This window comes from Epinephelus lanceolatus, chromosome 19 (assembly GCF_041903045.1).
Source record: "Epinephelus lanceolatus isolate andai-2023 chromosome 19, ASM4190304v1, whole genome shotgun sequence".
NCBI lineage: Eukaryota > Metazoa > Chordata > Actinopteri > Perciformes > Serranidae > Epinephelus > Epinephelus lanceolatus.
Window position 1 is genome coordinate 30673497 of NC_135752.1, and position 12199 is coordinate 30685695.

The 12199-nt window shown below is 41.9% G+C and overlaps 1 protein-coding gene across 1 annotated transcript; it reads right to left on the reverse strand.

The window, feature by feature from the left end:
• Positions 1-4349: 4349 nt before the first annotated feature.
• Positions 4350-11255, reverse strand: barhl1b (BarH-like homeobox 1b). The gene is made up of 3 exons (XM_033646265.2): positions 9999-11255; positions 7345-7567; positions 4350-6069 (listed from the first exon to the last, which is right to left on the reverse strand). The coding sequence occupies exons 1-3, from the start codon at positions 10447-10449 to the stop codon at positions 5769-5771; spliced, it is 975 nt and encodes a 324-aa protein (XP_033502156.1). The 5' UTR covers positions 10450-11255; the 3' UTR covers positions 4350-5768.
• Positions 11256-12199: the final 944 nt, after the last annotated feature.

The following is a 12199-nucleotide window of genomic DNA, read 5'->3' on the forward strand; positions in this document are numbered from 1 at the left end:
GGACATCAGCTGATGTGTGCCTTTAGTACCAAATAGGCCTGTCAAAATTTAGTACCAAAAGTTAGCACCAAATGCTTGGTCAAATTCTTTTTCATCTCTTCTTTGATTCAGTATTGGCTAATTATAGACTGTCAGAAATATGAAACTGTGCTGCTATGTCCTTTTTACTGGATAAACAATTCAAAGTTTTTTTTTAAAAGTAGCATTCATGTTATAGTTACGACAATGTTTACGAGCCGCCAGGTGTTGAAAACTGTCCACTGCTGCTTTCTTGTACCAATCCAGAGTGGGATATACTATATATTTCTATCAGCTACGATGTTTAAAATGTCAAAAAAATGGTGCAAGCCATCATCACTGGCAGTTACATGTAAATAAAACCTAGTATAAACACTAGTGCGCTCAATGTGGCTAATTTAAAAGCAGTTAAAGCTACACTTTTTACTGTTTTTGTTAACTTGCCATTACAAATGCTTCTAATTTAGCCTGTATGGTAATATTTTTTTTGCTAATACAGGGGTAACTGGAAATGTGTGTTCACTATGTTTAAAATTTAAAATTGAATTCAGTGTTAGTTAGCCCGCTAATGTTAGCATTGTTAGCTTAACTAGCTCAGCTATGCCATCTGAATAAATGAAATAAAAGTGTGTAGTGATTTATTTTTTTTATTAATTTGACCTTTGGCCTCAAAAGACAGTTTTGTTGTTTCTGGAAAACTTTACTCAAAGTTCTGTTGCTTATTTATTTTATTCTAGTTTTTTGGCTGTTTTAAGGGTGCCTGTGTGGGTCATCTGAAAGCTGTCACATGCTAATATCAGTCAGTCAATCAGGATATTCACCGTCCTCTGCAGTCCAGCAGAAATGAAAGCATGAGAGGTTTCAAGTGCAGGCTCTGTGTGTGGTTGTGAAGCAGCAGCCCCACCTCTCTCTTCCCTGCCTCTATCCCCCCTTCTCCCACTCTCCTCTCCTCTCCTCTCCTCTCCTTTCCTGTCTTCCTCCCTAACCCTCCTTCTGATCCGAGAGGAAAGCTTTCATTATTTGCTGAGATTGGGATGTCAATCCCTGTGCCCCTGACCCAAGTTTGTAGTTCTCCCCCGTCATATTGGGGAAATGATTAGTGGGGTTATCTCCCCTCCACTCCACGAGGCTTTCATTCCTCCTCGCGGCCCCCCGTACCTCCAGGCAAGGAGCGGATCTCTAACTGGGAGGCTGCTTGCTCCTTTACACTCTCCCCCCCTTTTACATTTGCTGATACTTCATCATGTACTTCATCTCTCTAAATGTCTCTGTTCATTGCTGAGTCAGATTCATTTTAACACCAGCCTCTCTCTTCTCCTCCTCATTTCCAAAACCATACAAATGTTGGTTATGAGCATGAATCTGTTTGACTTTTTAATTTTAGATTTTAATATGAAAAATAAATTTGGGAAAATGATGACTCTGCCAGGGTCAGTACACACAATTTGTCCTACTTTCCCCCCCGCCTGCTGCACTGACTCTAAATACAGCAAACTGAACATAAGTGCATCCAACTGCAGCCTATATTTACCGTATATGCTGAAGCATCATGATCCTATTTAAAACAGACAGCCATATTTCAAAGAGTCAAAGTCAAACACTTTGTTTGGAGCATTACACATGAGGCTATGTGTGTAATAAAATAGTTTTGCTCCGTTTTGAAACACTTGTGTGTGCTATGATGGCTTCAAAGGTTATTCCAAAATGCCCTAAATACAAGTAGGATATAGAGGCTATAGGCATGTGGGAATAAATTGCTGTAATTCCTTATCTGACTAACAGCAGATATAATAGCCCATATAAAGGCGCATTTCGCTTATGCGCATGAAACTGTAAAATTAGTTCTTTTCGTTTATGGCCATTGTTGAGGAAAAAATAGGCCATGAGTTTCTTGAACATTTTAATTGATCTATTTTTCATCTTCCCCCGCGGATTTTTTTTTTATATAAGCAAAACGCTGCAAGTGTATTGAAACAATCTTAATGCAGGCTGCAGATTTGCCTCATTGGTCCACTGGAAGGAATGAAAGGAAATATAAAAGCTTTCACACCACGAGCACAATGCAAATGACGCTTTGATTCACTCTTAATTTCATCAAAAGGTTGTTTTTTTTGTTTAGTTTTCCCCCTTTTGAATTATTATTATTATTATTAGGAGTCCATGGGATTAAGCAGAGTCACTGATCCTCTGGGTCTAAGCCTTTTTTTTTTTTTTTTGTCTGTCGGGAGCTCAACGAGACTCCATCCGCACTTCATTAACCCTGAGCCGGGGACAATCCACGGTAAGAGCCGGGGGATTTACCACCAGCCTTTCACATGCAAAGACAGAAAAAAAAAAGCTCTCCGAGTCACCCAACAAGACACACGGGGCTTGTCCTTATATAATCAGCTGTGCACTTTGCAAGAATAACCCCCTTCTCATAAAGAGGGTCGTCGTTATCTGAATCAGTCACGGATCCTCATGATGGGACTATAATGATCTTTTGGCAACTTATAAGAGGTGTTTGATTTTTTTCTTCCTCCTCTTCACTTTCCCAAAACTCGACCCACTGTATTTTTAATGCAATTTTACGCATCATAAACGCGCCAGTTATCAGGCCGTCAGTCTGATATTTCACGGCGTGGTCAGCCACTAAGTGGAGGCCCCAGATAACAGGTGCCATGCGTGGATGACAGCAGGGGGAGCTGGCTATCAAACCCATTATCGACTTTCAATTAAAACCTATTAAAGTCTTTTGTCTAATCGTTAACATCCTACACGCCAAGTCGTGTCCGTCAGCCTGAACTCCTTTAACCCCCAACGCGCCACGGCCGGATAACTTGGGTTCCTCGCAGACTTTGGAGGAGGGGAGACTGAGGGTTGGTGCATGGGTGAAATTTGTATGGAGGAAGGAGGGGGGTGGTGGTGGTGGTGGTGGTGGTTGGTAGAGCCGCTGACCAGCTGTCCCCACGCTGATCCCCGGTCTGCAGTCAGCTCCAGCCCGGTCACCAGCTGTTGGAGCCGTTTGGCAGAGGAGCGCACATCCAGCACCCTCAAGGAAAAGAAGGATGGAAACAATCAATTTCCAAATGGGATCATTTAGGGCACTTAAACAATTGCGCACATAACATTAATATTTCATCTCCTGCATTGTTTATGGAAAACGAATTGGAGTTGCTGCTGTTAATTTAGGAAAGTGGGAATGGGGAAGAAAGGGAAGGAGGAGGGGTGAGCAGGACAGGGGCTCCATTTTGGACAGAACACCCTTCTGCTTTGTTGGCCCTTCTCTAAAGACATTAGCTGGAATTGATCTTTGATTGCACTTTTGTGTGTGTGTGTGTGTGTGTGTGTGTGTGTGTGTGTGTGAGAGAGAGAGAGAGAGAGAGGATGGTTAATCGTGCGTGTGCGCGCTTAATTTCCAATCCAACTTTTCCCACTTTTCCTTATTTTCCAATCAAACCTGTGCTCGCGCATTTATATCTTTTTGAAAAAGGACAAAAGTAAACAGTAATTATCACAGCATATCATTAACATTTGTCTAAATTGAACTTAGTTGTGAAAATCTTTATGCAAATCTCCGCTCTTCTTTTTGAAAAGGTTAAGAAAACGGGATGTTAAAGTACCTGCTCCATTGGTGACACTCTTATTAACTTCTTCTTTTTTTTATCACGCCCTCATCTCAACATTAAACAAATTAAATCAACGACACCAAACCAAACAGAGGAGGGGAGAGTCGTTTGACAGACATGTTAAATTCACTCAAACACGTTTTCCTCTAATAGAAACCCCGCGAGCCTTTAAAATTGTGTTTATTTTCCAGTTGCTTCCGGGAAAGTGGGGATGTTTTAATTAAAGCGACACCAGCCATGTCCTCAACCTTTGCTCATTGACACTGACATGTGTTCATATCACATCATGATAAAAACACGGTGGGCAGTCGAGCACTCTGACACAAAATCAGGCCTCTATGTATACTTTAAATTTACTTTCTGTATTTGATATGAACACTTTTGATTTGCATGTATTTTCGCACTAAACCACAATTAAAGTATAAAATTTTCTGCATTTTTTGGTGCTTTCTTGGTCAAAATTGTGCCATTATATTTTATTTTTGTTGCTTTAAGACTAAATCTGTGTAATAATGTGATGCAACACGACATATTGCAGCTTCAGAAACTACTATAAGATACATCTACATTTCTAAAATATCGCATTTGTTGCAGAGATATCGTTTGCACCACACTCCCAGGTGTTGCAGCTGTTTTGTCCACCTATCACACTTTAAACCCACGTGTTGATTCCACCTGACAAGCCCCCCGTGGCATTTCCACACACACTCAAGCAGCCACGTGATTAAATGAAAGACTTTTATTTCCACATTTATAAAAGTAATTCTCTTTTACATCAAATCCCCCCCTTTTTCTGTCCAACTGTTTCTGTGAATTTCACAAAAAAAATAAATAAATAAAACTTCACGAAGAGAGTTTGGGGGAAGCTAGAAGAACGAAAAAAAAAAATAAAATAAAAATTGAAAAATAAAAAAACGATCCAGGAAATATACGAGAACCACTCCACAAGTTTGATATCTGCAATATACATTTTTCACCAAAAAGGAGAGTATAACAATTAAGGGTTTATCACGGCTTCATATGAAGGAACATAAGTATAATGCACAACGTCTGTTTCAAATACATCTATAGCAAATCAACAGGCAGTTACACCTGCACGTGGACCCGAGTCCGATCGCTTTGTTTGTCGGAAAATAAAATCAAATAAAATTAAAATTAAAATGAAAACATTACTGAGGTGATTGCGTCCCCCATGTCCCCCTCTGCGGGGATAAAACTGTTTTTTTTTAATAAATTACTTGACTTTTTTTTTTACTCCGCTAAAACTTCAACTAAGAACAAGAAAAAGACTTTATATAGATTTCTTTCTTTCCGTAGCTCTCGTGTTTGTGCCTATATGTGGGTCCAGGCATTCTTTCCTCACATTTTTTTATGGTTTATTTTTCATTTTTGACTCGTCGCCTGTATAAGTTTCTGATGGCTAATCTAGCCTATTATGTTAAACTGGATCACCGTGGTCTGAAAAAGACGCACTCGTAGATCAAACCAACCAACCAACAAAACAAAAGAAAATCTTTAAAACAGTCTCTTTCGAATAAAATGCAAAATATTCTTATTTACAGGTTTATGACTGCTGATCATCTTGTTGTTCACGTGTAAACAAAAATCAATGACAGGTTTAGGAAAGAAAATTGTTCCTTTGGATCCTCTAAGTACATTATGTTCATATTACATGGAAGGATGTCCACATAATAATAATAATAACAATAATAATAATAATAATGATGATGATGCCAACAGGGGGTGTAATTGGCATTGAACTGTAGGCCAAAGTGCCACCAACACTTGCGTCTTTTGTTGTGGAGAACACTGAAAATACTGAAGCTTGGATCAAATAAATACATAACTTAGATGCTTTGATTCATATTGAAAAATAAATAAGTTATAAATAAAGCTCATGTCCCAAAAGAACAGAAAAAAGCCCCTCCACACAGACAGGTTCAGTCACAAAGCTGTGTCCACAGAGTTCAGCCCACACCGGCCATTACGCACCATATAAAGGCCTCGAGCAGTTTTTTATTTTATTATTCTTGTTCGTCACCGTTTTTATTTTGTCTGTCTTTCTTTCTCCTCGTGAGTCCCGAGCTGCCAGGGTCGGCGTACAAAAAAAAACAACTTAAAAAAAAATCTGCAGGGGCCGGCTCACCGCTGCTGAGCTGGCCGGGGAAGCACGCCGGACATGGGGGGCAGAGGCGGCGGAGGCGGCGGCTCGCTGCCCCCCTGCAGGCCGTGCAGCAGGATCCGCGGGACCAGGGGTCTCTGCAGGGCCGGCGGCGGCGCCGAGGGGCCTCTGTACAGGTAGAGGGCCGCTCCGGGGTCCAGGTTGGACACCAGGCTCTGCGGGTAGAAGTACGGGGACGGGAACATCCTCTGCAGGGCGGAGTAGTTTCCAGCTTCCGCCAGCAGCTCCAGTCCCACCGCCGTCTGCCTCTTCCACTTTGTCCTGGAGGACAGAAAAGACACTGGTTTAGCCTTCAGCACGCGTGTATCGATAAATACATGACACCAAAATAACCCCCATATGTTTACCTGGGGTCCAATTAGAAGTCAGGAGTACATCTGCTTTTTTTTTTTTAAATCACCCAAATCTCCAGCCTGCCACTTGTATTCACACCCAACGATGCCTGCTAGATTGCCAGTGTGCACTCCACGCAGGTGAATAATTCATAATAAAGATAATTGAGTAGATATAGTGGTTTGTTTGAATTATTGATATGCACACATGCAACAATGCATTATTCATACTCCAAAGTGTTGTTTTTATATTTATTTATGTCATTTAGCTGCCTGAGAGTCAAAGCTGCAGACAAATAAATGCTCAAGTTAATTCAGCCGAAGACTGCAGAGATCTGGTTTTTAACACTGACGGTTCCTCTTACTAGTGCGTGGAGCTTTATTTATTTACAAAACATCGACGCCTCGGGTTTCAAGCTATTTGCAGGGTCGTTGTTTGCGACTTAAATCGGATGCTAGTCTTTAAAAAAAAGTAATGTTGTTGCATGAGGATGCTGCAAAGTGAGGAAATAAAGTTAGGGCTGACAAGCGTCTCAGATTTGTGGTGATGGATGGAAAATATGATCTTGTAGTGTTGGTTTTTCTCAAAAATCGAAATAAATAACGGTGCATAAAATAATAGAATACAAATTAAAACATGGAGGAGTTCCCCAGACAAGTTGGTGTCGCTTAAAATAATATATATGTTCAATTAATCAGCTGTCAATCAATAATTGCTCCGAGATTTACCGCATTTTTGAGTGACAGATTTAGCTGGAACTAACTGAAGGTTAATCGACTAGTTGATTGACAATTCCACAAGAAATTACTATGATAATTAATCTAATATTAGAAGATAAAATGCCAAAATATTCCACGTCATCACTGTCAGTATTTACTGTTGCCTAAATTTCTTTGGGTCAGTCAAACTGTGCTGGAGGTTTGTCCCCCATAATATTGCAATTTGTGGACCAAACAATGAATCAATTAATCGAGAGAGATTCGGCACATTAATCAATAATTAAACCAGCGTTTGGTTTCAGTCCTAGTGGCAGTGACTCATGTGCAGCTAAGTGAAGTGAACTCATGCCACCTTTAGGGTGAAAGGAAAACATGGCGTCCCTGGGTCCATGCAGACATGAGCCAGCCGTGAGAAACCAGATTATCCCCCCCCTCCCCTCGCCACCCTCTTAAGTAGCACCACCAGCAGCAGCAGAGTCTTTACCTCCGGTTCTGGTACCAGGTCTTGACCTGTGTGTCGGTGAGGTTGAGGGAGGCCGCCAGCTCCATGCGGTCCTGGACGCTCAGGTACTTCTGCCGCTCGAAGCTGCGCTCCAGCTGCGCCAGCTGGTGGTCCGTGAAGGCCGTCCGGGCCTTCCTGGGCTTCTTCAGCCGGACCTGAGGGCTGTCTCTACTGCTGGAGATCTCCCTGTCCCCCTCCTCTTTCACTGAGGAAGACAAAAAGATGAGAGGAAGGTGAAAACAGAGAAGGCCTCAGACATCCATCTGTGTGTGGACGCTCGGTACACGGAGGCGCAAAGAAATCAGTGCAGCAGCCTCATGAGAGGAAAACAAATATCACTGACAAGTAAAATATAAAATAGATCACAAATGGTTACTTTTATGGCCTTGCAGCTTTTCATTAGTGTGAGGCTGCTTATTTAAACCAGATCCCATTCAGGAGAAAATAAAAAATAAATTAGCTGGCTCAAGGCGAAACATCAATAAGGGAAACAATTTTAATAACATTAAATGTCATTTTTTAAAATTTGATTTTAATGGAAAACACTCTTAGCTGCATATCCTGTGCTAAATGTGCAATAAAAATATTTTATTATAGTAATAATAATTTAATAAGTATTGCCGTCCCTCTCTAAAGCCCAGTTTTGGAGCTATACAGCATTTAATTTGCTCTTTAAATCTAATTTGATAAAGTTTTACATCAGTGTTGCCACAGAAATTAAAACCGGAAATTTAATTTTGAATATTTTCAAATCACCAGCTTAATAAAACGCACATTATTTGTTTGAAGCGATTTTTTAAAGCTTAAAACAAAGTGTTTGGTTTTTCAACACGTCAGATTTTTGCTGTTTTATAACTATTTATGTGCATCTGAGAGGCAGTGAGTGTTGTGTGCGCTGGAAACAGTGCCTATGGGCGATACGGATCTATTTGATTTGGTCTTAAATTGTTATGAAAAGCTCCTCCAATATATCCGCACATCCAATCTGATATTTCTCCCTTCAGCAGACCCGCTGTCTTTGTTCTTCTTTCTGCGTGGTGTCATGTCAGGGCGAGGATTGATATACAGTCCTTATAGTCAATTCTCTGCACACAAAAAAAAGAAAGGAAAGAAAAGAGGCAAAAAAGGGGGGAGAAGCGCGCGAGGCGAGAGATCTTTGGTAGTTGAATAGTTGAATCGTCTCAAGAAGCACAATAATCCGCCTAATTGAGCCACAAGGGAAGGACGAGCCTTTCAACCGCGACCGGAGAAACTTCACAGGACCGTGGAAATGAGTGGAAATCAAGAGCCGGGCGGCCTTGCGTGGTTACAAATCTGATTAGCGCCGGGGACAAATTGCATCAAATCCCTGAAATATTATAGGAGGCGGCTTCGTGGAAATCAAAGCCGCCGTGCAGGCGCTCTGTGGGCCCCGCGGCTCCCTCAATCAATCAGCGCGTCGATGAGCATCTCCATCCACAGTGACACGTGAGCGGACACACGCACGCACGGACTGATGACGTGACGCTGTATCAATAGCCTGCAAGAAAAGTGAATGTGGAGGGTGAGCCTGTAAGTGAACAAAATAAACTTTATTTTAGATAAATTAAATATGATTTCATTCTATATCTCCCCTCATAGCCTACAGCGGTCTTTCCAGGCACCGCTTCATTAAACTGTCAATGGAGGTGACATGTCTGTTATGGCTGACATGATTGGAAACAGAGAGGCCCTTGATGGCATTTATCTGGAGGCGACCCTGTCATCTCTCCCATCCTTGCCTCCCTGACATCAACAGATGCTTTCTGGATATCCTGAAGCTTGAAACGCGCCGCGCATGCACGCATGTGTGCAGACAGCCGCTGATTTTAAATGTAGAAACTTAATGAAAATGAACTCATTAGCCTGACACCGTGCGAGGGGCAAATCTCAGGTTTCCTCCACCGTGATACAGCAGCAGAGGATCGGGTAGATTTTGCCTCATTGATGGCTTCCGGTGGCCTGCTGCTAATGAAATGTAGTGTCAGTTTATTTATGAAACTGTTTTTATTTTACTTTGCCCCAAATTATGCAGGCCGAGTTACAAAATACTATTTTCAAACAATAAATCTAAATATTACTATTAGAAAAAAAATCTAAAAAGGCCTAAACACATTTAAAAAATGACCTATTTTAATTATATTTACACGTCTTTAGGTTTTAAATTTTTGCATCATCACATATTGCTATTAAATGGCTAAATTATATTTTAAATACCAGTTCGGCTTTCATTAAAAGTTAATTAAATGCTTATTGTCACAACTTAATGCCCTATTTAATGTTTCTAGGTTGCACTGTTAATTTTGTGCCACACCTGTCTATGATGCTTTTATTTATTATTTATTGAGGTTATGAGACATTTTAAATGAATTTTTAAAGACATAAAAAGAAGCACCAAGAGCAGAGAAGCTGCAGCTGAGTAACATGCAAAAATGCAGCTCTAGAAATCAAAACATAAAAACAAAAAGGGCGAGCTGCAGATATGATTATTGGCACATTTTTTAAAAGGTAATTTTTAATAAGGAGCCAAAAGTCCAGCATGAAAGCAGAAGACCAAATCAGTTTCACCTCCAATCTCCAAAGCAGAGCAGCTCCCTCACACACTTCTCCGTCCTTACCTTTGTATTCACTGTCTGACGACGAGTTGCTGTGGATTTTCTCCATAAAGTCTTCCGCTATCTTCGACGCCAGCCTCCCCGCCTCCTGAGTCGGCTGTCCATTGCTGGAGTAAGGCGCGCACGCGGCCAGAGGCTTACAGTCCGCGAGAATATCTCTGATGAGGAACGACGAGGTCACGGTCCTCTGCTGCGACCCCGCCGAGATCTGCGCGTGCTGCAGGTGCGGCGGCAGGCCGACGCCGTGACCTTGCCTCTGGGCCACCTCGTCCACGCACTCCCTCCTCGGCGACGGAGGCGACGAACAGCCGCTCTCCACGTCTGATCGCGGGCTGAACTCCAGAGGCGAGCGGCACTCCCCGACCAGGCTGTCCCCCTTGGACACCGGACTTCCAGGCCTGTGGGACAGCAGCGAGTCAATGCCAAAACTGGACCCGTTGGCGGACGCCTCCATTGTCTCGATCGAGGCCTCCTCAAACTACCATTTGGTATTCAGGACAAGTTTTATTTTAGGGAGGGAGGGGGGGTTTGTTTAAGTCGAAGTTGATCCAGCAGAGGAGACAGAAAGACACAAACCCCCTCCCCGCACCAAGAGAAATGTTTCTGGATACGCTACAAATGAAGATCCGCTATTTCCAGCTCCGCAACTAGAGAGCAAATATCTCCAGGCTAAGTTGCGTTACAACAATCGTCCATGCATCCGATTTTTTTGTGTGTCAAGTCTAGGAAGATGAGTCCTCCTGAAATCGATGCGGCCGCTGTAGTCTCTTCTTTCTGCTTCCTTTAGGACCAACTCCTTTTGTTTTGAGTTCACAAGCCTCGCCGGGAAGATGAAGCAGCTATTGCTGAAATTGTCTCACCTGCAGAGCGCGAAAATACGCACAAATAAAAAGTATTTGTGGAAATTTGGGAGCAGCAGCGCACCGGTTTCAGCACCATGGACAGGTTCAGGCGCGTCAGACCTGAGAGAGACCGGAGCAAAATGTTCAGGAGCAGCTCGTCATGTGGCCACACAGGCGACAGATGAAAAATGTTCGCATTCCTTAAAGTAGAACAATAAAACCTTAGATAAAAGCAGAGAGAGATAGAGAGAGAGGAGTCCGAGTGGAGAGCTGCAGCAGAGGAGGAAGACGCGGGACGATGCGATACGCGCCGCAGAAGCGAAAAAAAGGAGAGGTAAACTGGGTTAAATAGTCACAACTGGCAAGTAAAAGGACGAGATGCGATGGGGGTGGGAGGGAATCCCAAAAAATTGAACTTGAGGAAAAGTCAGGAGCTAGGTTTTAAGAGCGCCTCGTCCACGTGAGTCCCCTGTGACAAGCCTTCATTGGCTGAGGGGAGCTGGAAGTGGACCTCCCTACACGCCCACTCACTCTGCCTCCCTCCCTGCCTCTCCCATCCTCCCCCTCTTCCTCCCTGGCTCATCCTCACTTTGATAAAAGAGACACTGAATTCATCAGGAGACTCAGATCCAACTGTTTACAGGCAATTTTCACACTGTTTGCTTTCATTACATCATTGATGAGGCTTATAATGGGGTTATTATGTGGAGCGGCTCCGTGTTTTTCTTCTCCACTCCCTTTCTTTGACTGGATTTATTTCCCACCTCCACAGCTCCTCTTTTTTCCCCCTTTTTTTAAAAAAACATTTCACTTTTTATTATAATCAATAATTTCATTTTTAAAAATTATTGGAGTATTAAATTTAACATTTTAATGCTGCAATTATGTTGCAAAATTAAATGACCAATCTGACAAAATCAGAAATTAGCAATAATTATTATTATTTTAAAATTATAATAGAATTATTAATGTCTCCGTATTTGTGGTGGTGATTTTTTTGTTAGCCTATAAATAATTTTAATTTGTTAGAGGCCTCTATTTTTTTTTGTATTGTTGCAAAAATATTACCACAATTAAACTCTTAAATTTTTATTTTTAGTTCAACATTGAATCTTCAGTCAAAACACACTGTGGCCACTTTCAAAAGATAATTTAATATCAATTTAAAATGAGAAAAATAAAGGGTGAAAAGTGTAATAAAATATAGGTATTGTTTCTTAGCAGGAACACTGTCTGGTGGTTGAACATCCATCATTCAGAGCATAACAACTATCTAATAGTCTCTGTTAATTGGACACAATAGTCCGAGGAGCGTGACGCAAAACTTCAAGGCGCGTGAAGTGCCACCGTGCGCACTTTTCA